The following is a 27,657-nucleotide window of genomic DNA, read 5'->3' as shown; positions in this document are numbered from 1 at the left end:
AGTATATATTAGCATGCCAGTATAACGACTTCTAAACCTTTACAGTATTACGATGAACAAGGAAAATAGCAAGCATATAGTAGACAAGGGCACAGACCTGCTGCTGTGTCAGCTAGCTGGGAGGGAGGGGTTTGGGAAAGTCTTAAACTTTTCAAGAAGGGGAAGAAATTTCTCCAGAGAGCAGTAGCGACTGCTAGATGGCGCTCCTTTGCCACAGACACAGATGGTGCATGAATCCCTGCATTCCCATGTCCTTGGACTGCGCGGCTGTGGATGTTTCTGAGAGGAAAAAAAAAACCCACAAAGATGTCTTAGAACAGTCACATGCAATAAGACAAATTAATAGTATTTGTGTTCTTCGCATGTACTAGAAGGGTTAATTCACACTGCTAGAAAAACATTTCTCATAACAGTTATTATTGTACGTGTAACTGAGCATTGATAAATTATTCACAAATAGTGAAGCAATAAGAAGAAAAAACATGGTCAAAACGGATACCAAGCAGGATTTACACCGGCTGATTACTGAGTGAGCGTTCCTAGGAATGATAGGCTCCGAATAGTCAGGCAGTGTAAACAGGCTGCTGATCACTCACTTGGCAGGTGAAATTAGTTTTAAGTGGACTAAAAGGGAATCTGTCAGTAGGAGAAACCCTCATAAGATATCTATATGGGCATATCGCTTCATTGACTTTAGGGTACCGTTAGTGGAAAAAAGAAATCTAACTAACATACCGAAACAAATGTACCAAAGTCTGGACACGATCTGTAGTGGGAACATAGCTGTAGAGCAGTGTTTCTCAACTCCAGTCCTCAAGACCCACCAACAGGTCAAGTTTTCAGGATTTCCTTAGTATTGCACAGGTGATAATTTCATCAACTGCTCAAGCATTAATTCCATCACCTGTGCAATACTAAGGAAATCCTGAAAACATGACCTGTTGGTGGGTCTTGAGGACTGGAGTTGAGAAACACTGCTGTAGAGCAAGGATGTCAAACGCAAATACACAGGGCCAAAAGTAAAAACTTGGACAAAGTTGGGGGCCAGCCTTGATATTTATAACATTAACCCCTTTCCAACATTGGGCGTACAACATTCACGCCGATGTCGGTATCCGCTGCTTTGATGTTGACTCCGGGAGTGAGCCCACATCTTTCCCGGCACATGTCAGCTGTTTTGAGCAGCTGACATGTGCCCGGTACAGGCGCGGGTGGAATGGTTATCCACCCGTGGCTATTAACCCGTTAAATGCTGCTGTAAAACTCTGACAGCGGCATTTATCGTGAGCTTCTGGCCATTGAGATGGAAATCCATCCACCAGTGACCCCATCACGTGATCACGGGTCACCGGTGGGTTGGCACGAAAACAAGAGGTCTCCTGGAGACCTATATGGTTGTCACTGCTGGATTGCTATGAGCGCCACCCAGTGGTCAGTGCTCATAGCAAGTCAGTAAATCGACTACATACAGGTGATCTGATCATCGCCTGTATGTAGCACAGTCAACCAGGTTATGGCAGCTTCTAGTCTCCCATGGAGACTACTGAAGCATGCCAAAAGTAAAAAAAAAAGTTTTTAAACAAAAACATATATAAAAAGTTCCAATCACCCCTCTTTCGCCCCATTCAAAATATTATTATTAAAAAAAATAATAATAATCAATCATACACATATTTGGTATCGCCGCATTCAGAATCACCTGATCTACCTATAAAAAAAAAGGATTAACCTGATCACTAAACGGTGTAGCGAGGAAAAACAAAAGGCAAAACGACAGAATTATGTTTTCTTGGTCGCAGCGACATTGCATTAAAATGCAATAATGGGCGATCAAAAGATCATATCTGAACTAAAATGGTATCAATAAAAATGTCAGCTCGGCACATAAAAAATAATCCCTCACCCAACCCGAGATCACAAAAAATGTTGATGCTATGGGTATCGGAAAATGACGCTTTTTTTTTTTTTAAACAAAGTTTGAAACTTTTTTCACCACTTAGCTAAAAAAAAAAAAGAATCTAGACGTTTGGTGTCTATGAACTCGTAATGACCTGGCGAATCATAATGGCTGGTCAGTTTTAGCATTTAGTGAACCTAGCAAAAAAGCCAAACAAAAAACAAGTGTGGGATTGCAGTTTCTTTGCAATTTCACAGCACTTAGAATTTTTTTCCCCATTTTCGGGTACACGACATGATAAAACCAATGGTGTCGTTCAAAAGTACAACTCGTCCCGCAAAAAACAAGCCATCACATGGCCATTTTGACCAAAAAATAAAAAAGTTATGGCTCTGGGAAGAAGGGGAGTAAAAAATGAAAATGCAAAACCAAAAATACCTCTGGTCGTTAAGTGATTAATAGCAACAGAAAAAATGGGAGTAGGAAGAGAAGGGGGAAAAATGGGTTGGCGAAATTTGCCTTATGGTAGAGAAAACCCCAAATTTGCAGAAGTTAGGGATGTTGGCATGCTAGATAGCAGTATACAGGGGAATGCACAGGGTATGGTGACTCAAATAGGAGGAAATATAGGGGAGTACAGAACATGAGAAGTACATAAACAGCATTGAAACAATATTTGCAGAGTCCAGATGGAGAGGAGTGAACAAATCAGGTATGATCTCAATAGCTGATGAAATGATAATGTACAAATACAAAACGAAAAAGGAGAATGACCAAATGGCATGAGCGCACCAGCTCAACAGTAAACTCGTGACACAGCAAAAGAGAGGCCAGAAGACCGCAGCGTCTGATTTCACATACTCCTGTACTGATTAGAAGCACTATCCCTTCATATTAAACGGTGCAGGTTTCTGTTAGCAGTGCAGGAGTTAATCTGTTCAGCTTGGAGTCTCTAGCTTCCCAGCTTGGATGATCTCAGCTGTGCAGTATTAGACACTCCCCTTCTCTGTGTTTGGTATTTCATTTTTCCCTTAAAGGGCCACTGTCACCCCCTCCAGCCGTTATAAACTAAAAGAGCCACCTTGTGCAGCAGTTTGGGAATACATGAACAAAAAACTAAAAGAGCCACCTTGTTAGAATGCAGCATTACTGCTGCACAAGGTGGCTCTTTTAGTTTACAACGGCTGGAGGGGGGTGACAGTGGCCTTTTAAGTACTTCCTTATTTGTCCTGTTTGTGTATATTCATACACTATTACTCCCCAAATCCCTGTGTGGAGGAGGTGGTCAGGTATAGGGCTGATTCAGAAGTTCAGCAAGGTATGTGGCCCCGGCGTCTTCACCATCAGAAGTAATCCAGGGAGCAGGAAAAGGCTAAGGCGCTCGTAGAGCTAGGGACAGGGAAAAAGCCCCTGGCTTCGGGTAACCTGGTGACAGAAACGTGACAAATATAGCATACCTATAGAAGAAAAAACAAAAAAAATTGGAGCGCACTTACCCAGGTAAAATGGTCACCACTTTATTAGGACTTTATACAAAAAGCAGGGAAGGGGGTGGACAAAAGTCGGACGACGGCCGTTTCGTGCGGCACGGCACTTCAACGGGTCCAGGACCCGTTGAAGTGCCGTGCCGCACGAAACGACCGTCGTCCGACTTTTGTCCACCCCCTTCCCTGCTTTTTGTATAAAGTCCTAATAAAGTGGTGACCATTTTACCTGGGTAAGTGCGCTCCAATTTTTTTTGTTTTTTATTCTATGGACTTTGTATGCACTTGTTGGATGCAGCACCCCGTCGGTAATATAAAGGAGATTGTCAGCCATAGCACCTATAAGTGTGGTTTAAGGTATCGTGCACATTGGTGTCAGCTAACTGCAGCAGTGCGGATGTGAATCTTCTTTGATGTATAGACTATAGCATACCTATGACCAGCTTGTGGAGGAGATAGAGGGTAGGCGCTATGCTCGCTGTGATATATGGGAGAGCAAAAAGTGAGTGCGCGCTGATGTAGGAAGAAGAGGAAGGAACTCTCGTCTCAGGTTAAAGTTGGTGGGGAGCGCATTACTACCGGGGCATGTCGTAAACAGCCATGTAGTATCCAGGGAGCGTGCTGGACTGGAATTGTGAGATTTCTAATATTACCAGAGCTGGCTACCTGTGAGCCAGCTCCAGTAGACATTTGGTATTTTTGGGGGCCAAATATAATTACACTGAGGGACAGATTTGGCCCAGGGGCCAGAGTTTGACATCTATGTTGTAGCGGAACATTTTATATAATTATGTATACGGGTTCATCATTTAAAATATTTGATCATGGAAGATATCTTTAAGCCAATGACAGAAAGGAATTTTACATGATATTTTGTATTTGTCAGATCACAAAGTTAATAAAAACAAAATGTAATAAAACATCCTAAAAAAAACAAACAAAAGAAAACCTAGAACATTGTTCTACAGTCTCAAGGATAAAATGCCACCTTGCTATACTCCAATAAGAAAAAACACAGTGCAGATCTCAGAGTTCCCTTCAGCAGGACCAGTGTACGATTTCCTAATGCGTTTTAGAAAATGATATTACATGGCTGCGACCACATCTTTGTTAGTAGAGTACGGACAAACATTGCAGCCATACAAAGCATCTCCCTTCTGCAGACAATGTGGCATGAATTCAATAATACACTCAATTTTCTTTGATTTCTCTAGTACCGTGCTCGCTACTTAATCTAATTTGGAAGTTGTGACTTTCTAGAGGTTTAATAGAGATATGTCTGCGGGGAATCAATGTTCCCTGAAACAGGGGGGAGGGGAAAAAAGGCATTAACAAATTTGTCTGGCAGAGCCAGATTCACAGCATTACTGCGGTAGGTTGATGAACTAAATAACACGCTTATTAAAAACAATCTGCAGGAACGCAGCAGCATTGCTGCTTCCATTTCTCTTCTGGTCAACCCAATTCTGTACCTACAGTGCCTAGATATCTGTCCGATAAAGCAGTAACAAGTGTTAAATGTGGGAGATAAAAGTCTGATGGAACATGGGGTCATTGGAAGCACTTGGCCTCTACATGTAAAATTTTAATTATAGAGAATTGAATCCCCACGTGTTGTGTCTGTCTGACAGCCGCAAATCATGCAGCGGCAGGGACTGGAACATAATATACAAGCACACCCAGATGCTTGGATAAGACGTTATCACTAGTTCTGATATTATTTACAGCCCAAACGGTTTTATTTTTATTTCATAGATCAATAGTACACATGAAAATAAGCAACTTTGTAATATATTTTATTAGAAAAGTTTGATCAATTTTGTCAGAGAAAGAAGCAGTCATTTCTGGAGGTAAAATCTATATTCAGTGAAGACAGGCAACCCCATTACTGAGATAAGAGATTGTGGGTGTTAAGGATAGAATTTTATGTAAATGGGGAGGAGCTTGTCTCTAGCTCCTCCCTCCTCCAATCTACATAGAACTGTATCCACAGCAACTGGATCATAGTCAGTCAGTCTCATAGATCTTAAAGGGACACTGTCACCTGAATTTGGAGGGAACAATCTTCAGCCATGGAGGCGGGGTTTTCGGGTGTTTGATACACCCTTTCCTTACCCGCTGGCTGCAATATTGAATTGAAGTTCATTCTCTGTCCTCCATAGTACACGCCTGCGCAAGGCAAGATTGCCTTGTGCAGGCATGTACTACGGAGGACAGAGAATGAACTTCAATCCAATATTGCAGCCAGCATGCAGCCAGCGGGTAAGGAAAGGGTGAATCAAACACCCGAAAACCCCGCCTCCATGGCGGAAGATTGTTCCCTCCAAATTCAGGTGACAGTGTCCCTTTAACAGCTCTTGCATATAAGAAAAAAGTTGATTTTTCTGAAAGCAAAGCACTGGATTTCAGATATTAAGGCATCACTATTTGGCTTCCTATGACATACATGTCCAATAAAACAGCATTCATTATGGTAGTTATGTGTTTTAATTTCATTGTACAAGGACTTAAAGGGCCACTGTCCCCCCCTCCAGGCGTTATAAACTAAAAGAGCCACCTTGTGCAGCAGTAATGCTGCATTCTAACAAGGTGGCTCTTTTAGTTTTAGGTTCAAGTATACCCCAAATAAAGCGTTTTTATACTTAGCCACAATTCCTGTCTCTAGCCAGGGAGGCGGGTCCTCACTCCCCAGCTCTAACCGCTCCTCTGCCATCACTCCAATCTTAATGCGCTTTCGGCGCCGCCCCCTCAGCGCTGTGTACGTTTCAAAACCGGCGCCTGCGCAGTGTACTGCTGTGCTGCGCAGACGCAGTAAGCTCTGGCCGTCTGACGTCCCAGCCAGGCTTGCAGACTGCGCGGGCATTGCGGCCAGCCACCTTTGGAATCCCCGCCCCACACTGTGCATGAATCCCCGCCCTGTGTTATGCATTATGCACAGTGCGGGGCGGGGATTCCAAAGGTGGCTGGCCGCAATGCCCGCGCAGGCGCAGTCTGCAAGCCTGGCTGGGACGTCAGACGGCCAGAGCTTACTGCGTCTGCGCAGCACAGCAGTACACTGCGCAGGCGCCGGTTCTTGTCATCAAGAAGTTTAAACCCATGGCACTGTGGCTAACCTCCCTAGCTGTGGACAGAAAAGAAAAATTGACAAGAGATTTCAACACAAGATTGTGTGGATGTTGGATAAAGAACCTCGACTAACATCCAAACAAGTTCAAGCTGCCCTACAGTGTCAACCCGTACTATCCGTAGGCATCTGAATGAAAAGAGGCTGTATGGTAGGAGACCAAGGAAGACCCCACTTCTTACCCGAGACAGGCTGGAGTTTGCCAAAACTTACCTGAAAAAGCCTAAAACGTTTTGGAAGAATGTTCTCTGGTCAGATGAGACAAAAGTAGAGCTTTTTGGGCAAAGGCATCAACAGAGTTTACAGGAGAAAAAAAAGAGGCATTCAAAGAAAAGAACACGGTCCCTACAGCCAAACATGGCGGAGGTTCCCTGATGTTTTGGGGTTGCTTTGCTGCCTCTGGCACTGGACTGCTTGACCGTGTGCATGGCATTATGAAGTCTGAAGACTACCAACAAATTTTGCAGCCTGCGCGAGAAGGACCTGCCATGATGTCACGGTCATGTGACCGCAACATTATCACAGGCCCTGCGCGCCTGCGTTAGAAAGACCTACCATGACGTCATGGTCATGTGACCACGACGTCATCACAGGTCCTGCGCTCATACCAACCCTGGGACCGGAGGCTGCCGTGGACTACAAGGGGCCCTCGGAAAGGTGAGTATATGTTTATTTTTTAACCTGTGATAAACCTGGCTGCGCAATATACTACATAGCTGGGCAATATACTACGTGGCTCTGTGCTGTATACTACTTCGCTGTGCAATATACTACGTGGCTCTGCGCTGTATACTGTCACTGGGCAATATACTACGTGGCTTTGTGCTGTATACTACGTGGCTGGGCAATATACTACGTGGCTGGGCAATATACTACGTGGCTGGGCAATATACTACGTGGCTGGGCAATATACTACGTGGCTGGGCAATATACTACGTGGCTGGGCAATATACTACGTGGCTGGGCAATATACTACGTGGCTGGGCAATATACTACGTGGCTGGGCAATATACTACGTGGCTGGGCAATATACTACGTGGCTGGGCAATATACTACGTGGCTGGGCAATATACTACGTGGCTGGGCAATATACTACGTGGCTGGGCAATATACTACGTGGCTGGGCAATATACTACGTGGCCTGTGCAATATACTACGTGGCCTGTGCAATATACTACGTGGCCTGTGCAATATACTACGTGGGCTGTGCAATATACTACGTGGGCTGTGCAATATACTACGTGGGCTGTGCAATATACTACGTGGGCTGTGCAATATACTACGTGGGCTGTGCAATATACTACGTGGGCTGTGCAATATACTACGTGGGCTGTGCAATATACTACGTGGGCTGTGCAATATACTACGTGGGCTGTGCAATATACTACGTGGGCTGTGCAATATACTACGTGGGCTGTGCAATATACTACGTGGGCTGTGCAATATACTACGTGGGCTGTGCAATATACTACGTGGGCTGTGCAATATACTACGTGGACATGCATATTCTAGAATACCCGATGCGTTAGAATCGGGCCACCATCTAGTGTATACATATACACACACACCATGTATACACACTAAAAGGAGACCAAATATTTCAGACTGATACAGTGTATCTGGACACAGCCTTTTAGGTGAAATGCGCGTCAGCCTGGTGTGTAATTTGTGTTTGGTTGGCTTTTTGTGGGTCTTGCCTTTTGAATTCTCATAATTACAGGTTTCCAGTCCCTCATTGCTTCTTACGGCTTATGTGCACTATTTTCTGCTCTAACCACAGTATGTTAGGCTACCAGTATTGATTATTTTTGGGCAATTGTGTTAACCCCGTTATTTGCAGTGGTTTTAAAATCACAGAAACCATTTTTTTGTGCAAATTTAACATGGGAATGCTACAGTGTATTGATTTTCGATATGTACAAGACCCTTTTATTCCTTTGTACATATTGAAAATAAATGTTTGATACAGGTGTAGTTATTGCAACAGATTTTGGGTTTTTGCTGTTTGTATGAGTTTCTGTTTATCCATTTTTTTTTTCTCTTTCTTTCTATAAATGCATTATGATAATAGGGCCGATGCATACATTTTGTAACAATAGTGAAATTATTGTAATTTGACTTGGTAGAATGGATTTATGATTGTAGATTCCTTTTTGTTTCCATTCTTGGCAGATCTGGGTGCTGTTCTATGACCCTGTCTGCTATAGCAACCAATGGATGCCTCCTTCCTCTGTCTAACCACTTAGACATGGTGGTGAATACTGACAGCAGCATCTAAGGAATTAATCGGGTATAGAATACAGATAGTGCCAGCACAATGCCTGTGATCGCTCCATCACAGGGCTGTCAATCTACAGGTGCTAATAGGACTTGCTTACTTCCTGCTACTTACCAGTCAACCTTTCATGTTGCCAATTTGTAAGCCCCAGGCTGCTGAGTAAACTATGGGTTCCCTGGAAGTCACCTCCCCATCTATACATTTGGAAACCATGGTCAGCATTGACCTTGGCATCTATGGGGTTTAATTCACAAGATTGGAGTTATCCTATGACAGTGTGTTAAAGGGTTCACTTATTCACATGGCTAACTTTTATGTATAGGTCAATATTTCTTTAAAAGATGTATGAAGTATTTGTTATACACCTTGGTGCAAAAAAGGATTGTGCAATTTAGCCTAAAGAGCTATTCATACAATTTTTTTTTTCTACCGGTGTTTCATCAGTATTTACATATATACCGTATATACTCCAGTATAAGCCGAGACCCCTAATTTTGCCACAAAAAAATTGGAAAACTTAATGCCTCGAGTATAAGCCTAGGGTGGGAAATGCAGCAGCTACTGGTAAATTTCAGAAATAAAAAGAGATACCAATAAAAGTAAAATTAATTGAGAAATCAGTAGGTTAAGTGTTTTTGAATATCCATATTGAATCAGAAGCCCCATCTAATGCTCCATAAAGTTTATGCTGGCCCCATAAGATGCTCCATATTAAAATATGCCCCATATAATGTTGCACAAATGTTGATTATGACCTCATAAGATGCTCCATATAAATATTTAACGCTGCATATGGCCCCATAGAGATATTTGCCCCATATAATGCTGCACATGGCCCCATAAGATGCTCCAGAGATATTTGCCCCATATGCTGTTGCTGCGATAAAAAAAAAAAAAAAAAAAAAGACATACTCGCCTCTCAGGCCCCCGACACTTGCTATATTCACCTGTCCCCGTCAGCACCGCTGTCTTCCGCGTCCTCTGCACTGACTGTTCAGGCAGATGGCGGCGCGCACACTAATCGCGTCATCACGCCCTCTGACCTGAGCGTCACTGCAGAGGATGCGGAAGACGGAGCAGCGCAGACTGTGGAACATGGGACAGGTGAATATGCCTCCATTATACTCACCTGCTCCTGGCACGGTCCCTGGTTCTCCGCTGCCGGTAGCTTCTTCCTGTATTGAGCGGTCACATGGTACCGCTCATTACAGTAATATGCTGCTCCACCCCTACGGGAGTGGTTCGGGTCCATATTCATTACTGTAATGAGCGGTACCATGTGACCACTCAATACAGGAAGAAGCTGCCGGCGCCTGGAGAACCAGAGACCGCGCCAGGAGCAGGTGAGTATTATTAGACCGCTGCCGCTCCCATTTCCCCGCCGACCCCTGGGAATGACTCGAGTATAAGCAGAGAGGGGCAATTTCGGCCTAAAAAAAATGGGCTGAAATGCTCGGCTTATACTCGAATATATATATATATATATATATATATATATATATATATATATATATATATATATATATATATATATATATATATATATATGTCTGCTGACATCATCCTAATGGAAACCATAAAGCAGCACAGATTTACAATAGGGGCAACCAGGGTTTCTGATGCTGCGCTACTCTAGTCATCACACCCGACAATCTGCAAAGGAGCTTAACAGGGTCAACAGAGCCTTATGACTGCTTATCGTATATACTCGAGCATAAGCCGAGATTTTCAGCCCAAATTTTTGGGCTGAAAGTGCCCCTCTCGGCTTATACTCGAGTCAAGGTGGGCGGCAGGGTCGGCAGGTGAGGGGGAGAGGGCGCTGAGGTATACTCACCTAGTCCCGGCGATCCTGGCGCTCCCCCTGCCGTCCCACGGTCTTCGGTGCTGCAGCTCTTCCCCTCTTCAGCGGTCACGTGGGACCGTTCATTAGAGAAATGAATAGGCGGCTCCACCTCCCATAGGGGTGGAGCCGCGTATTAATTTCTCTAATCAGCGGTGCCAGTGACCGCTGATAGAGATAGAGGCTGCGGCACCGAAGACAGCTGTGCGGGAGAAGGAGCCGGACGCCGGGACCAGGTAAGTATGTCATAGTTACCTGTCCCCGTTCCACACACCGGGCGCCGCTCCATCTTCCCGGCGTCTCTGCGCTCTGACTGTTCAGGTCAGAGGGCAAGATGACGCATATAGTGTGCGCGGCGCCCTCTTCCTGGTCAATCAGTGCAGAGACGCCGGGACCGGACGCTGGGAGCTGCAAGCAAGAGAGGTGAGTATGGCTTTTTTTTTTTTTATTGCAGCAGCAGCGGCAGCAGCAATGGCACAGCTTTATGTGGAGCATCTATGGAGAAATATGAACGGCGCAGAGCATATATGGGGCACAGATATGGGGAAATCTGAATGGTGCAGAGCACTATATGGGGCACAGCTATGGGGAAATATGAACGGTGCAGAGCACTATATGGCACAGATATGGGGAAATATGAACGGTGCAGAGCACTATATAGGGCACAGATATGGGGAAATATGAACGGTGCAGCGCACTATATGGCAGAGCTATGGGGCAATAATGAACGGTGCAGAGCACTATATGGCACAGCTATGGGGAAATAATGAACGGTGCAGAGCACTATATGGCACATCTATGGGGAAATAATGAACGGTGCAGAGCATATATGGCACAGCTATGGGGAAATAATGAACGGTGCAGAGCATATATGGCACAGCTATGGGGAAATAATGATCTATTTTTATTTTTGAAATTCACCGGTAAATGCTGCATTTCCACCCTAGGCTTATACTTGAGTCAATAAGTTTTCCCAGTTTTTTGTGGCAAAATTAGGGGGGGGGTCGGCTTATACTCGAGTATATACGGTACTTCCTTAGAGGAATTTTCTTGTCACTGGAGGGGGGGGGGGGGTGGGGGGAACTTTGCTTGGAAACATTGAGAAACACTGTACTAGTCTGCATTTTTTGCAGGACTTTTAGTGATAAAAATATATATCTATCTCACACATATATTAGTGGCAGCGATGTCCACACTGTGCAGTGATGAGGCTGTGACCCAGGAAAGTTCAAAGTAAACGTAGGTTTTTAATGTCCCAAAACTTACAAACAAAACAACGGTATCCTCCGGATTGCTGCCGTGAAAGAACATTAGATTCTGTGTTGCTTCACACAGATGGAGCTCTGCACACTTGCGAAAACCAAACTGACACACCTAACCCTATTTTTTTTATTTTTACAAGGAATCTGTGTAGGCCACATGGAAAACCTGGCTGGGAAGGAAACGGACCTCCTCACTACCATCCGGTAGTCTGTTTAATAAATAAAAGCCCAGAGCAGGTTTTGTTAAATCTGCCTTGGACAAATACGTAGCTTGCCCAAGACCAAACACTCACTTTTATTCTGCATTGCAATCAGAGCTAAGCCTGTGATTGCAATGCACTCCCACGGCCTCCATATGCTTCTTTGCACATCCTGAGGGACACACAGCGACCCTCGCATATAACACCAGTCATTGCCTCACAATGACAACATGTCTTCAAATTTCCAATATTTTTTTTTTTTTACTAAGAAAAATGGTCAAAATTTAAATAAAAAAACCCCCACTGCTTTCAGACCTCAAATAATGCAAAAAAAAAAACCCCAACAAGTTCATAATCATTTAGAAAAAACAAAACTAATGTTTTAACTCAGGAAGAGTTCAGAAATCAATATTTTGTGGAATAAGCATGATATTTAATCAGAGCTTTCATGAGTCTTGGCATGCTTTCCACCAGTCTCTCACACTGCTTCTGGCGCAAAAATGTAAGCAGTTCTTCTGTTTGGTGTTTGTGACTATCCATCATCCTCTTGATTACATTCCAGAGGTTTTCAGTGGGGTTGAGGTCTGGAGATTGGGCTGCCTATGACAGAGATTTGATGGCGTGGTCTCTTAATTTTTGCCAGAGCTGTTTAAAGTGTGAACAAGGTCAAAGATTGAGGACCAAGCATAGTTATAGAAAACTTCAGGTAGGTCCCAAGTTTCAATAGGCAAGGGGGCTAACCACAAAAATGTAACTAGAACAATGCTGCTAAAGTACCGTTAGACCTGTGAAATAGATGATCCATACATATATTTGTATTACAGTTTATAGGGAATCGACAGCCATCAATCTAAAGACAAGAAAGGCTACTTTCACACTAGCGTCGGAATCTCCCCGTCGCAATGCGTCGGGCAGAGATTCCGACGCTAGTGTTTAACGCACTGCACAACGGAGGCAGTGGATGCATTTCTCCGGCGCATCCACTGCCCCATTGTGAGGTGCGGGGAGGTGGGGGCGGAGTTCCGGCCGCGCATGCGCGGTCGGAAGAAGCGGTCCGTCAGGAGCAAAAAACGTTACATGTAATGTTTTTTGCTCCCGGCGGTCCGCCACAACACGGCGCAACCGTCGCACGACGGTTGCGACGTGTGGCAAAGCGCCGCAATGCGTCGCTAATGTTAATCTATGGGGCAAAAACGCATCCTGCAAACAACTTTGCAGGATGCGTTTTTTGCCATAAACGACGCATTGCGACGTCTGGCAAAAAACGCCAGTGTGAAAGTAGCCAAAGATAGAAAAAAGCTGAAGATGCTGTGTAATAAGCAGATTAATTATGGATGTTAAGGACTCCATGCGTCAACTGACCAAAGAATCCGGAGATCAAAAAAAAATGGGCATCTTTCCTCTGCACCATATATCCCAAAGAGAAAATGCTACAGAATTTTGGTAATTAAATGGAATTAAATTATTGTGATGGGGGAGGGGGATATGTTTGTTTCATGGATGTGCTTTCAGCAGTTTCACCTTCTTTCTAAGGGTATGTTTCCACGTTCAGGAAACGCTGCGTTTTTGACGCTGCGTTGAGCCGCAGCGTCAAAAACGCAGCGTCCAGATGTTACAGCATAGTGGAGGGGATTTCATGAAATCCCGTCTCCACTATGCATCAAAAGATGCATGCGGCATAGCCGCGAAAACACACATGCGGCGCATCTTTTAAGAACGCAGCATGTCCTTACATTGCAGAAACAACGCAAGGACAGTGCAGGTGACCCGCCAGTGACCTCAGGTGCAGATCTGGTCAGGATTTTACCTGCATAAAATCCTGACCAAATCCTGATGCAATCCTGAACGTGGACACATACCCTTAGTCTGCTACATGAGTTTTTACAGAAGACCAAGACCATGTAATTGCCTAGCATTATCCAGTTGAACTGATAAGGTTCGAACAATTACAAACAAGGCCATAACGAAGCATATTTCATTTCCTTTACCTCGCTCTTATTTGTCTGAAGGCTGCGTGGAGGCAATATAGCACTGAAAACCCTGGCTGCAGAAGAGCCTTTGCTCTGGCATCTCCTCCGCCCGACAACACGCAGACTGTGAAGAATTAGGCTGCTTGTGCAGAGTAAATTGATGATACTTGATAAACAGCTTCTGTTGTAAACCCCTTAGGAGGAGCAAAGCCACACTGGTTGGCATTAGACCAGATAAGAAGGCGAACCAGCTGTAATCTCATTTAGACCTGAGCTGATCCTCCAGTCCTTTCATTCTCTAGGATCAAAGCAGAACCACTGTGGATGGTGCAACATCTATGCGACAGGCGTACCACAAATACACCCCCTTGAAGCCTGTCGACACATAATCTTCTCAGAGCTGGCACAATCAATGGCTCTCTGAATTCATTACTCTTTTTGACAAGCTTTGTATACAAGAAGTTGCTGGAGAAGCTACTATGGCATAAAACAAGGCCAATTTGATTTCTCCTGGAGTCAGGAGTACACATTTTACTGCAGATTATCACTCCAGGCCTGCGTGGCTAAGGTTAGAGCTCAAAATGAACATTTTCCAGAAAAAAAAAAAAAAATGGATACTGCCAGGACGGAGACCATACAGTTACTCTGATGGCTTTATTTAAGTGAATATCGGATTCCAGTTTTCTAGGGATTCTAAGGCTAGGTTCACATTGCGTTAGTGCAGTCCGTTAGCGCATATGCTTACGGACTGCATTAATGCAATGTCCAAAAAGGGATCGCGCTTAGCTAGCGCAGATGCCCGATCTGCGCTAGCGAGAACGGACCCAAAAACGCTGCAGACAGCATTCGAGGTCCGTCACAAAATAACGGAACATCGCTAACGCAAGCCAAAAATGGCATGCGTTAGGGATGCGTCACATACATTGCGGTCAATGGGTGCGCTAACGGATCCGTTACATTGCGTTAGTGGCGCTATGTAACGGATTCCGTTAGCGGATACCCACTAATGCAATGTGAACCTAGCCTTACAGAAACCGCAAGAGTACTGGAAGGAGAACACAATACATTAGGGTAAAACCAGCCTTACATTGTTGTAGTGACTGGTAACATTTATTGGAAAGTGCAGAAATATTACCCAATTTAGTGCATTTCCAACTTTCTAGGGCTGAGTAAACATGGTATTTGGTGAGCTTTTGAGCATTTTCTGCATCTATTAGGGTTTGTTTCCAAGGTCAGTAAATGATGCGGGTTGTACTTGTGCAGGGTCCAACTCGCAGCGTCCAGATGTTCCAGAATGTTCCAGAATAGTGGATGGGATTTCAAGAAACTAGGGTTCCCACTAGGGTTCCAGAGAAGCCCACAGACGGACATGCGGCGCAACTTTCCAGACCGCAGCATGTCTATTTATCTTGCAGAGACGCTCAGTCTCTGCAAGATAAATATCACCCATCCAATGCTTAGGACGTGGTGATTCCACACGGTTCAATGAACGCAAGCGGAATCACCTGCGTTCAATAACCGGCAGCGCTTTGGACTCAGCGGACATGTGCTGGGTCCAAAGTGCTGCCAATTACTGACCGTGTGCACCCACCCTTAGGTTACTTGTATTTTGCTCATTGCATTTCTGGTGTGTTGTAAATAAACCTACTTTGTTTTAGATCCTTACTGTTAAATACCTTTTATAAAACTTTATGGATACAGTTGTGTCGACTTCAAATGTTTTAGTGTTTTTCGCAGCGGAAACGCACAGGCATTTTTTTTTTACCTGTGGGCATAAGATTTATATAAATTCCATCCACTTTTCTGAAACCGAGATGCTGCATTTTTTATGCACCAAACATGCTGCAGTAACGCCTTCGCCCCAAAGCCTGTTTTTACCTTCCTGACCAGGCCAATTTTTACAATTCTGACCACTGTCACCTTATGAGGTAATAACTCTGGAACGCTTCAATGGATTCCACTGATTGAAATTATTTTAACCGTGGTGTATATTACTATACAAGCCTTATAGGCTGTCTGGCCAAAACAGTTATATATTTGCACACACTGGCACTTTAGCATAGTATATTTTTCTTAGGCAATTCATTTGACATAATACCTATTAATTGGGCTAACAATAACTAAGGAATAAGATATTTAGTGACTTACCTTATGTACCATAAGTGGGTTATTGTTTTGATATTTGCACCGCACATGAGGATTTTTTGTGTACTCACCGTAAAATCCTTTTCTCCAAGCCACTCATTGGGGGACACAGGACCATGGGTGTTATGCTGCTGTCACTAGGAGGCTGACACTAAGCTGAGACAAAAAAAAAAAGTTAGCTCCTCCCCCGCAGTATACACCCTCGTGCTGGCTTTCAGAGACCCAGTTCAGTGCAAAAGCAGTAGGAGATTACTAATAATATATTACATAACATTAGAGTATAACATGTCAGAGAAAGTCAAGAACCGAAAAAGGTAACGAGCCGAACAGGCGAACAGGGAGGGTGCTGTGTCCCCCAATGAGTGGCTCGGAGAAAAGGATTTTACGGTGAGTACACAAAAAAATCCCTATTTCTCCTTCGCCACATTGGAGGACACAGGACCATGGGACGTCCCAAAGCAGTCCCTGGGTGGGAAATAATACAACCAAATAACTGTGTACCATCTGACTATAAATGCGCGACGGCCGCTTGCAGAATACGTCTGCCAAGAGCCGCATCCGCAGAAGAATGAATGTGGACATTGTAGTGTCTTGTAAAAGTATGCAGGCTGGACGACGTTGCGGCCTTGCAAACCTGCTCCGCCGTTGCCTGGTGCCGGATGGCCGCGGAAGACACTTATGGTGGGAATGGCCTGTTGGGAGAAGCCAGCTTGAGTTAGAATCCAGGTTTCAACAGCCACACCGTTAAACGTAGGGCCCCTGAGCTCTGGTGGTAGACCGGCGAAGCAGATCTGGGCGGTCTGATAACCGCCAGGGTACGTCGGATACGAGCTGAACGAGCTCCGCGTACCATGCGCGACGTGGCCAATCCGGGGCGACAAGAATGACTGGAACCCCCACCGTCTTGATTTTTCGGATCACCTTCGGCAGTAAGGGAAGCGGAGGAAACACGTAGGGGAGTTGGAACAGATGCCATGGGGATATCAGTGTGTCCACTCCGATGGCCTGGGGATCCCGAGAACGTGCTATGAAGTTGGGAACTTTGGCGTTCAGTCTGGACGCCATCAGATCCACGTCCGGGGTTCCCCAGCGAAGGTAGATTTGCCGAAAAACATCTGGATGGAGTTCCCACTCCAAGGCAAGACCCTGACGGCTGACGCATGGAATGTGCACCGCGGAAATGGTGGAGTGATTGGCCTCGGCCCAACGAAGAATGTGGGAGACTTCCTGCATCGCCGCCCTGCTGTGGGCACCCCCCTGATGGTTTATATACGCCATCGCTGTGACGTTGTCAGATTTAACTCGAATTGGGTGTCTGATCGCTCGAATCTCCAGGATATTTATAGGGAGCCTCGACTCCCGAATTGTCCAACGCCCGTGGGCAGAGTGGTGTCGAAACACCGCTCCCCAACCGAGGAGACTGGCGTCGGTAGTTACCACCAGCCAGCGGATCGGGAGAAAAGACCTCCCCTGGAGGAGAGTTGATCCCAGAGTCCACCATGTGAGGGCTTGCCTGATCCGTGGGGACAGTGGGCATGGCCGATCGAGGGATAAGGGACTCCTGTCCCAGTTGTCCAGCAGAGCCTGTTGTAAGGTGCGGAGATGGAGTTGAGCAAAGGGGACCGCTTCTATTGCGGCCACCATTTTTCCCAGGATCTTCATGGCAAACCGAATGGGCCGTGGACGAGGATGACAGAGCGTCCGAGCTCCTTGCTGAAGCTCTTGGGCCTTGGACCAAGGAAGCAAGACCAGTCCCTTCGACGTGTCCATTATCATGCCTAGGAAGGAGATCCGTCGGGCAGGAATGGGGGAGGATTTGCCCGAGTTGATTAACCAGCCCAGGCGCGAAAGAGAATCCAAGGTAATGCGGACACTTGCTTCGCAGGCCTGATAAGACGGACCTTTTATAAGGAGGTTGTCCAAGTACGGCAACACGACCACTCTTCAGGAGTGAAGAATGGCCATAACAGCGGCCATGACCTTTGTGAATACACTGGGCGCAGTGGCAAGACCGAAGGGTAAGGCCGTGAATTGAAAGTGATCCTCTAGGATGGCGAAACGGAGGAACCTTTGATGTGGCGGGAAGATTGGTATATTAAGGTAAGCATCTTTGATGTCTATTGATGCTAGGAACTCACCTCTCTCCATTGAGGAGATGACCGACCGGAGAGATTCCATCCTGAAGTGCCATACTTTTACATACTTTTTTTATTAGCTTCAGGTCCAAAATGGGGCGCACCGTCCCATCCTTTTTTTGGCACGACGAAGAGGTTTGAGTAAAAACCTCTGAATCTTTCGTATTCCGGAACCGGAACGATGACCCCGCTTTGGTGGAGGGATTCGATGGCGCAGAGAAGGGCGTGAGACTGAGCTCCCGAACTTGGGAGATGCGAGGGAAAAAACAGTGCTGGAGGGGAGGCGGAGAATTCTATTTTGTAGCCAGAAGACACCAGATCTCTGACCCATTCGTCATGGACGACGGAGAGCCAGACTTGTTGAAAAAGAAGCAGACGTCCGCCTACTTTGGAGGTGTCGACTGGAATAGTCCCAGAGTCATTGCGAAGGGAATCTGGCAGGCCTGGATCCTCTGGTTCTGGGTTGCCTAGGCTTCCCTCGCCAGGACTGATTCAGCCTGAAAGAAGGTCGAGGAGTCTCTGTCTGTGTGTGCGGATCGTTCTGATCTGGATGAGGCGGCGGGATTGGACCAGAATGGGCTACTGCGAAAGGGCCGAAAACGAAAATATTGTTGGCACTGAAAAGCAGCTTTGGGCCTGTGTTGCGGGAGGAACTCGCTCTTCCCTCCTGTTGCATCGGAAATGAGCTGGTCTAATTTTTCTCCAAAAAGACATCCGCTCTGAAAAGGAAGGGAAATCAGACTTTTTTGAGGAGGAATCTGCACGCCACGCTCTGAGCCAAATAGCTCTCCTAATGGTGATGGCGTTTGAAGCCGCAGTTGCTGCACAGTCCGCTGCATCTAGAGACGCATACGTCACATAATCTCCAGCCATGGCAATTTGTTTGGCAATGTCCGCCACCTCAGACGGAAGTTCCTGTTCCTGAATGGATTTTGCAAGGGCATCTGCCCAGAACACCATTGCCTTGGCAACGCAAGCCGCAGCGAAGGAAGAAGATAGAGAGGAACCTGAGGCTTCATAGACTGAGCGAGCTAGGGAATCTACCTGGCGTTCTGTGGGATTCTTAATTGAAGCACCATCAAGTACAGATAAGAGAGTTTTGGTAGCTAAGCGCGAAACCGGAGGATCTACTAGTGGAAATTCCGTCCAATCTTTAACAAGATCTGCGGAAAAGGTATACTTCGATTCCAGGGCCTTTTGGCCCGTAAAACGCTTATCCGGACGCTCCCTGTGTCGCCTGACTATATCCAGGAAATCTGGGTGAGAGGCGAACGCCTTATGGGAACGCTTGGTTCTCGTAAAGGAGACAGAATGGTCCGGAGCAGAATTAGGGTCATCGTCCACTTTTAGTGCATGATTGACTGCCTCAATGAGGGAGTCAACAGTAGATCTAAACTCCAGAGCATCCGGGTCTAAAGATGCATCAGACTCATATTCAGAGTCGTGATCGCTACGAGCCCCAGGAGAGGGTGAGCGAGAGGTGGAGCTACCAGAGGCTGAACGGCGTGGTGAATGCTCAGGGGAGGTAGTGCGGATCCGTTTTCTTGATAACCGTGCCTCCTTCCGGTGAGAGCAGCCCCTGCTGGCCGACGATTCCCCTGTTACGGAGGGATCTCTTAACACATGAAAAAGTGCCCCGCTCCCCAGAGGGGTCATGAAGGGATTTAATTGCTTTGGCTAAAGAATCCATGGACTGTGACGCGGCCCACTCTGGGGGGCTAGATACACTGAGGTCTGTGGCGGCGGAGGGCTCCTGGAGCATCGCAGGCTGAGCAGAGGGGGGAACTTTGAGGCTGAGGAAGTGGAGCCTGGCAGGTGGTGCACGCAGTAAAAAAGGTAGTATGCACCTTGGTGATCTTTTTGGCCCTTGACTGGGGACATGATGTACCCCAATCTAAGTAATAGTCCTCAGGGTCTATAACGTATGGAAGTGAGGGTGACGATGCAAGGGAGCACCTAATGCGGTCTCCTTACCCGTGGTCCTGTGTCCCGCAAGGAGGTGAGGCGGCGCTGATGGAGAAGACGACTGGCGTCCAGGCAGGGAAAAAACGCTGCACATGGATGGAGCTGCGGTGTGCAGTGTAAAAAGAAGATGGCCGCCGGGGGTTGGGAGGGTAATCTCGCAGAGAGCGAGAAGCACCAGGATCGGGGGCGGAGCCGCAGGATGACGTGAATGATGGGCGGGGCTTATCGGGATGCGGCCCGTGCTAGGCCGAAGCCGGGGACTAAATTTGCGGCCTCGGCTCGGCGCACAGCACCGGCACCTAGAAGCCCTGTGGAGACCCTGAGAAAAGAGCCCTCTGGAACCGCCAGAACGACCGACCCCCCAAGGTGGCACTTAATGCAGAGCAGCTTGCAGCAGGTTAGCTGTGCCCGGGGTGGTTAGAACGGTGCAGGGTTGGGGAAGCCTCCATCCACCATCCCCATGAGAGAGGGGTGGAGAGGAACCGTCCGCCTCCTTCCATCATCCGCTTTCTCAGTGGTGATGCAGTGGGGGCTGCACTGATGCCACAATGGAAAAGAAGCCTCTGAACAGCCGAGGGTAAAACCTGGTGGGCAGATGTCCGGCAAAAAAGACCTGGCTGCAGAAGAGGATACGTGGAGGACACTCCATGTGCTCGTCTGTAAGGAGAGGGGGGGTTAGATCGGTCCCTTGAAAGGGGCCCATCGCCCCCCAAAAAATCAGCTCAGGCAGTGGCATCCCACATCGCAGGAGAGGATACGGAGAGGTAAAACTCTCGTGCTCGGCTGTTGATGTTTCGGGGAGATCGGAGCCTTGAAAGGTTCTGTCGCCCCTTCGTCCGGTAAAAAAGCTAAATCCAGTGTGCCTCCTACGGACACTAAGCTTGAACTGGGTCTCTGTAAGCCAGCACAAGGGTGTATACTGCAGGGGAGGAGCTAACTTTTTTTGTCTCAACTTAGTGTCAGCCTCCTAGTGACAGCAGCATAACACCCATGGTCCTGTGTCCCCTAATGTGGCGAAGGAGAAATTGTATATGTTGCATTATATATGGCACAGCTTTCTATGGATCATTAATGGGGCAATAATCAACGGTGCAGAGCATTCTATATAGCACAGCTTTATATGGAGCATCTTATGGGGCAATAAAGAACGGTATGGAGCATTATATGTGGCACAGCTTTATATGGAGAAATAATGAACGGTATGGAGCATCTATTAATTCACCGGTAGCTGCTGCATTTCCTACCCTAGGCTTATACTCGAGTCAATAAGTTTTCCCAGTTTTTTGTGGCAAAATTAGGGGGGTCGGCTTATACTCGGGTCGGCTTGTACTCGAGTATATACGGTACATATTCTAGAATACCCAATGCGATCTCATACAGAAAAATACAAAAGATAAACGCGTGATACAACATAGGCGTGTTCCATTTGTCACCATGTACGGCGAGGAGAGCAGAGATGTGGCCAATGTCATTAGAAAACATTGGGGGATGCTGGCAAAATGCTTGCCCGATATAAAGGAACTGGAGTTACCATCGTTATATTCATATAGAAGGAATAAAAACATTAAGGATTATGTGGTTAAATCAGATGTTGGCCCAAGAAAGAAGAGCGGACAATTGTTTCTAACAGGTTCTAGCAAAAATGGTTGCTTCCCATGCATAAATTGTGTAAATTGCACCTACATGATTAAAGGGTGCAACATCTGAACACCCAATAACGGGAAAAGTACATGAAATTAGACATTATCTAACATGCAGTTCAGATTATGTTGTTTATCTCCTGATGTGTCCGTGCAATCTGTGGTATGTCGGGGAAACGACTTGTGAGTTTAAGATGAGAATGAACCAACATCGGTACTCCATTAGAAAGAAGAGAACCTATCTCCCTGTCCCCAAACACTTTGTTGAACATAATCATTCAGAAAAAGATTTAAAATTTAAGATAATTGACAGGATACCCATTGATAGGAGGGGAGGTGATAGAGAGCTGGCCCTCAGAAAAAGGGAACTAATGTGGATCTATAAACTGAATACGCTTAGGCCTAAGGGCCTCAATGTAGATTTTAAATTACATGCAATTATATAGAATATGGTTCTTGTACTGAAACTGTGTGGTTAAGGGCTTAGCAATAGTGATCTATTTTATACTTGGGAGTACTTTGTTATTTTTGTAAGTATGTTCCTAAATTTATTATTTTATTTTGTTCAGGTACGTCTACCGTCAAACAGGGTTGAAGATCCTGTCTGGAGTGACAGGCGGTGCTGGAAAAGAAAAAAATCTCTCTTCAAACAAATTCAGTGTGAATTATAATATAGCATAGTAAAATCTTTATAAAAATCTTCTTACTTAAATTTGAGAATAATTAGAATGGTGGAGAAAGGGCGCTGTTGCCCAAGTGAATTATAATATGGTGTAAATTAGGTCATACGATGCGATATATGAAAGGAGGTACTAAGTGGAAGCGGAGTAACTTTCTCTCATGAAGCGCTGTGTGTTACAAACAACATATGTATGGATCGCATCTGTTAAACTCCTTAGGAGATTTGCCACAACTAGAACGGCCCCTGTATATGTTCAGATAGGTATGCCACAACTAAGATGGCGATTATTGATGCTACTGCGCATGCGCCGTATCCTAGTTACGCTGTACTGTTTGCTGATTGGCCTCCAGTCTGACATGTGATGATGATGTAACCAGAAGCGCTGAGACATGCGCAGTAGGTTGTTTAGAACGCCGATTACATGCAAGCTTCCATGGACAGCATGTCACTCCAGCGGTGAGTGTAACTGAGCAAATAAGTATATAATTATCATTTGGGTGAAGCGGTAATAATATGAACACTGTACACCAATGGCACTGAAGCACTTTAATGCAAATTATGGTAATTTGTAATATATATGAAAGTAATCAATTGGCTGTGATTAAGGGGATGATGGGAATGTCTCTATATATACGCTGTATGAAGCCAAACTCACTACTTGAGAAAGGCTCAGTTAGAGCCGAAACGTTGCACGGTGCTGTGGGTTAAATAAATTCCTACATACTTTCTTGAAGAAAATGGAGTGCTGCCTGTTTTTTGTGAAATAATAATAATCTTTATTTTTATATAGCGCTAACATATTCCGCAGCGCTTTACACACATTATCATCACTGTCCCCATTGGGGCTCACAATCTAAATTCCCTGTCAGTATGTCTTTGGAATGTGGGAGGAAACCGGAGTGCCCGGACTCCAGCGCTGCAAGGCTGCTGTGCTAACCACTGCGCCACCGTGCTGCCCGTGAAATAATATATATACAGTGGGGCAAAAAAGTATTTAGTCAGTCAGCAATAGTGCAAGTTCCACCACTTAAAAAGATGAGAGGCGTCTGTAATTTACATCATAGGTAGACCTCAACTATGGGAGACAAACTGAGAAAAAAAAATCCAGAAAATCACATTGTCTGTTTTTTTAACATTTTATTTGCATATTATGGTGGAAAATAAGTATTTGGTCAGAAACAAAATTTCATCTCAATACTTTGTAATATATCCTTTGTTGGCAATGACAGAGGTCAAACGTTTTCTGTAAGTCTTCACAAGGTTGCCACACACTGTTGTTGGTATGCTGGCCCATTCCTCCATGCAGATCTCCTCTAGAGCAGTGATGTTTTTGGCTTTTTGCTTGGCAACACGGACTTTCAACTCCCTCCAAAGGTTTTCTATAGGGTTGAGATCTGGAGACTGGCTAGGCCACTCCAGGACCTTGAAATGCTTCTTACGAAGCCACTCCTTCGTTGCCCTGGCGGTGTGCTTTGGATCATTGTCATGTTGAAAGACCCAGCCACGTTTCATCTTCAATGCCCTTGCTGATGGAAGGAGGTTTGCACTCAAACTCTCACGATACATGGCCCCATTCATTCTTTCATGTACCCGGATCAGTCGTCCTGGCCCCTTTGCAGAGAAACAGCCCCAAAGCATGATGTTTCCACCACCATGCTTTACAGTAGGTATGGTGTTTGATGGATGCAACTCAGTATTCTTTTTCCTCCAAACACGACAAGTTGTGTTTCTACCAAACAGTTCCAGTTTGGTTTCATCAGACCATAGGACATTCTCTCAAAACTCCTCTGGATCACCCAAATGCTCTCTAGCAAACTTCAGACGGGCCCGGACATGTACTGGCTTAAGCAGTGGGACACGTCTGGCACTGCAGGATCTGAGTCTATGGAGGCGTAGTGTGTTACTTATGGTAGGCCTTGTTACATTGGTCCCAGCTTTCTGCAGTTCATTCACTAGGTCCCCCCGCGTGGTTCTGGGATTTTTGCTCACCGTTCTTGTGATCGTTCTGACCCCACGGGGTGGGATTTTGCGTGGAGCCCCAGATCGAGGGAGATTATCAGTGGTCTTGTATGTCTTCCATTTTCTAATTATTGCTCCCACTGTTGATTTCTTCACTCCAAGCTGGTTGGCTATTGCAGATTCAGTCTTCCCAGCCTGGTGCAGGGCTACAATTTTGTTTGTGGTGTCCTTTGACAGCTCTTTGGTCTTCACCATAGTGGAGTTTGGAGTCAGACTGTTTGAGGGTGTGCACAGGTGTCTTTTTATACTGATAACAAGTTTAAACAGGTGCCATTACTACAGGTAATGAGTGGAGGAAAGAGGAGACTCTTAAAGAAGAAGTTACAGGTCTGTGAGAGCCAGAAATCTTGATTGTTTGTTTCTGACCAAATACTTATTTTCCACCATAAAATGCAAATAAAATGTTAAAAAAAACAGACAATGTGATTTTCTGGATTTTTTTTTCTCAGTTTGTCTCCCATAGTTGAGGTCTACCTATGATGTAAATTACAGACGCCTCTCTTTTTTTTTTTTTTTTTTTGCCTCTCATCTTTTTAAGTGGTGGAACTTGCACTATTGCTGACTGACTAAATACTTTTTTGCCCCACTGTATGTATGTATATATATATATATATATATATATATATATATATTTATTTATTAAGTAGGTACTCTGAAATACTCCTGTACTGCAAGGCATCAGACCAGCATCTGACATGCAGTGAAGGAGGAGTCTCAGGTCCTTCTCTCTGCAGGACCCCGCAGCCATCTTGCCGACAGGGGTCTCCATGGAGACCATCAGGACAACACGATTGCAGGGAATGGGTTCCCCACGCGATGCTCCTTTATGTTGCGGTCACTACTGACAGCAGCATCAGAGGGGTTAAATGCCCGCGATCGGTGCTAGCACTGATTGTGGGCATTGCTGCAGGGTGTCAGCTCTCACACAGAGCTGACAATCGCACCTGATCGCCACGGCGCTCAGCATGAGGCCGCGCGAGCAGTACATGTACGGCGCATATCAGGAAGGGGTTAAAATCTCAAAGTGGGAACTTAACCCAAGTCAGCAAATTAAATCTATGCTTGATATGAACTATGAACAGGTGAAGTTTGGTCCAAAATGTGCGCTATTTTCAGGCTTTCTACTTGATAAATTTGACTATGACTGTCTCCTTGGTGACAACGACTTTTTTGCCATGCTTCTAATTTGTAGAGGACAATCAGACAACCAAAGAACCATAGCAGTAAGTTTAGGTTAATAGTGTAATATTATGCCAGGTTCATAAAGCAAACTTTAGATATGGATTATAATTTGTTTAAAGCATGACTTAATATTTTTGATGAGTTTATAGCCTTTGGCCAGTGTTTCTGCCCTTGAACTGTGTCTCATAACAATGAGCTGCTTCTTATTAGTGAACTAATACAGTTGCGTCATCTTAAAGGTACATTCACACGGTATGTTCAAGTTCCGTTTTTATTTTCTATTGTGGAGATTTTGTGAAAGCGCTGTAAAAATCAGGCAATTTTACAGAAGTTTCGGAAAATCAAAGCTAAAAAGTAAATAAAACTCAAAGCATGGTAAACATACCCTTAATGTTCAAGGTGGGAACCTTCCTATCTCACAAAATTTAGCCATAATAAATGAATGGATCAATATCTTAAAAGTTTTGTACAAGGTAAATAGGAGGGGCAAATTTGAGGCGCCAAAAAGCCCCCTTTACTAGTGTTCGCTACTGTGTTCTTCAGTTAATCAGCAGCTGCTCATACGTCCTCTCCTTCTGTGGGGCAAGCAATATGTGCCACCGAGTGCACAAAAATGAAAGCCTCCTGACAATTATTCTGGAAGCTTAGCACTGTGAGAAAGGAATGAAGAGTGGTACATACACTAGCATTCTTCATAAGGCATTAAAAACAAAAAAATTACCGTATTTTTCAGACTATAAGACACATCTAGGTTTTAGAGGAGGAAATTAGAAAAAAAAGATTGAAGCAAAAAATGTGGTCAATTCTGTACATAACATCCCCTATGCTGGTGTGAAGGGTCTCCATCTCTGTCCTGGTATGAAGGGCCCCCATCTCTGTCCTGGTATGAAGGGCCCCCATCCGGGTTCCTGCATGTGTGCCACTACTAAAAGGAAGAAAACAGTAATTAGACCTACTGGTAATTGTATTTCCAGGAATCCATCCTGACAGCACACTGGAGGACGTCCTTCTTATCCTTTTTTGGACAGGAACACGAGAGGTTAAAAGGACCCTCCCCCTACCACCCTTCAGTGCTTTTCCAAAGTAACACATCTGGATGGATGCAAAAACACAGGTTTATTCCAACAAAATAATCAATCATACAAATGTTACATCACATGAGTATAAAGATCATACATTAGGGAGGGAACTAATAGTGCTGTCAGGATGGATTCCTGGAAATACAATTACCAGTAGGTCTAATTACTGTTTTCCAGTTCACCACCTGACAGCACACTGGAGAAATACCAAAGGAGAATGGTATTTAGGGTGGGACTACTGCTTGAAGTACCTTCCTACCAAAAGCCAACTGAGGCGATACTACATCTAACTTGTAGTGCTTCGAAAAGGAACTAAGGCTAGACCATGATGCAGCTCTGCAGATCTGATCTGCCGTCGCCCCCCCTTTCTGTGGCCATGGCTCTAGATGAATGGGCTTTGATGTTGACCGGGGAATTTTGCCCGCTAGCTCTATAGGCTAAGTTGATCGTGGATTTTATCCACCGTGCGATAGTCGCTTTAGACGCTTTCCTACCTTTATTTGGACCCCTGAACTGGACAAACAAATTGTTGTCCTGTCTCCAGGGTCTGGATATTTCAAGGTACCTGAGCACCGAGACCCTTACGTCTAAGTTATGATAAAATCTTTCTTTCTGATTTTTAGGGGACTGGCAAAATGATGGTAAGACAATTTCCTGATTCATATTGGAATCTGACACAACTTTAGGGAGAAACGCCGGATCGAGTCTGAATACTAGTTTATCCTCGAATATCTGCAAGTATGGATTCTGCACCG

General features: G+C 45.2%; 1 protein-coding gene across 1 annotated transcript in view; it reads right to left on the bottom strand.

The window, feature by feature from the left end:
* The window catches only part of MMS22L (MMS22 like, DNA repair protein), a 196,258-nt gene that overhangs the window by 52,149 nt on the left and 116,452 nt on the right, over positions 1–27,657 (bottom strand). Inside the window, exon 14 of the mRNA XM_069726334.1 lies at positions 98–279. Coding sequence (XP_069582435.1) covers positions 98–279 — 182 coding nt within the window. The remainder of the gene's footprint in view (positions 1–97; positions 280–27,657) is intronic.

This window comes from Ranitomeya imitator, chromosome 5, assembly GCF_032444005.1.
Source record: "Ranitomeya imitator isolate aRanImi1 chromosome 5, aRanImi1.pri, whole genome shotgun sequence".
NCBI lineage: Eukaryota > Metazoa > Chordata > Amphibia > Anura > Dendrobatidae > Ranitomeya > Ranitomeya imitator.
The sequence above is the reverse complement of the archived record's forward strand: the minus strand, read 5'-3'. Positions and strand labels throughout refer to the sequence as shown.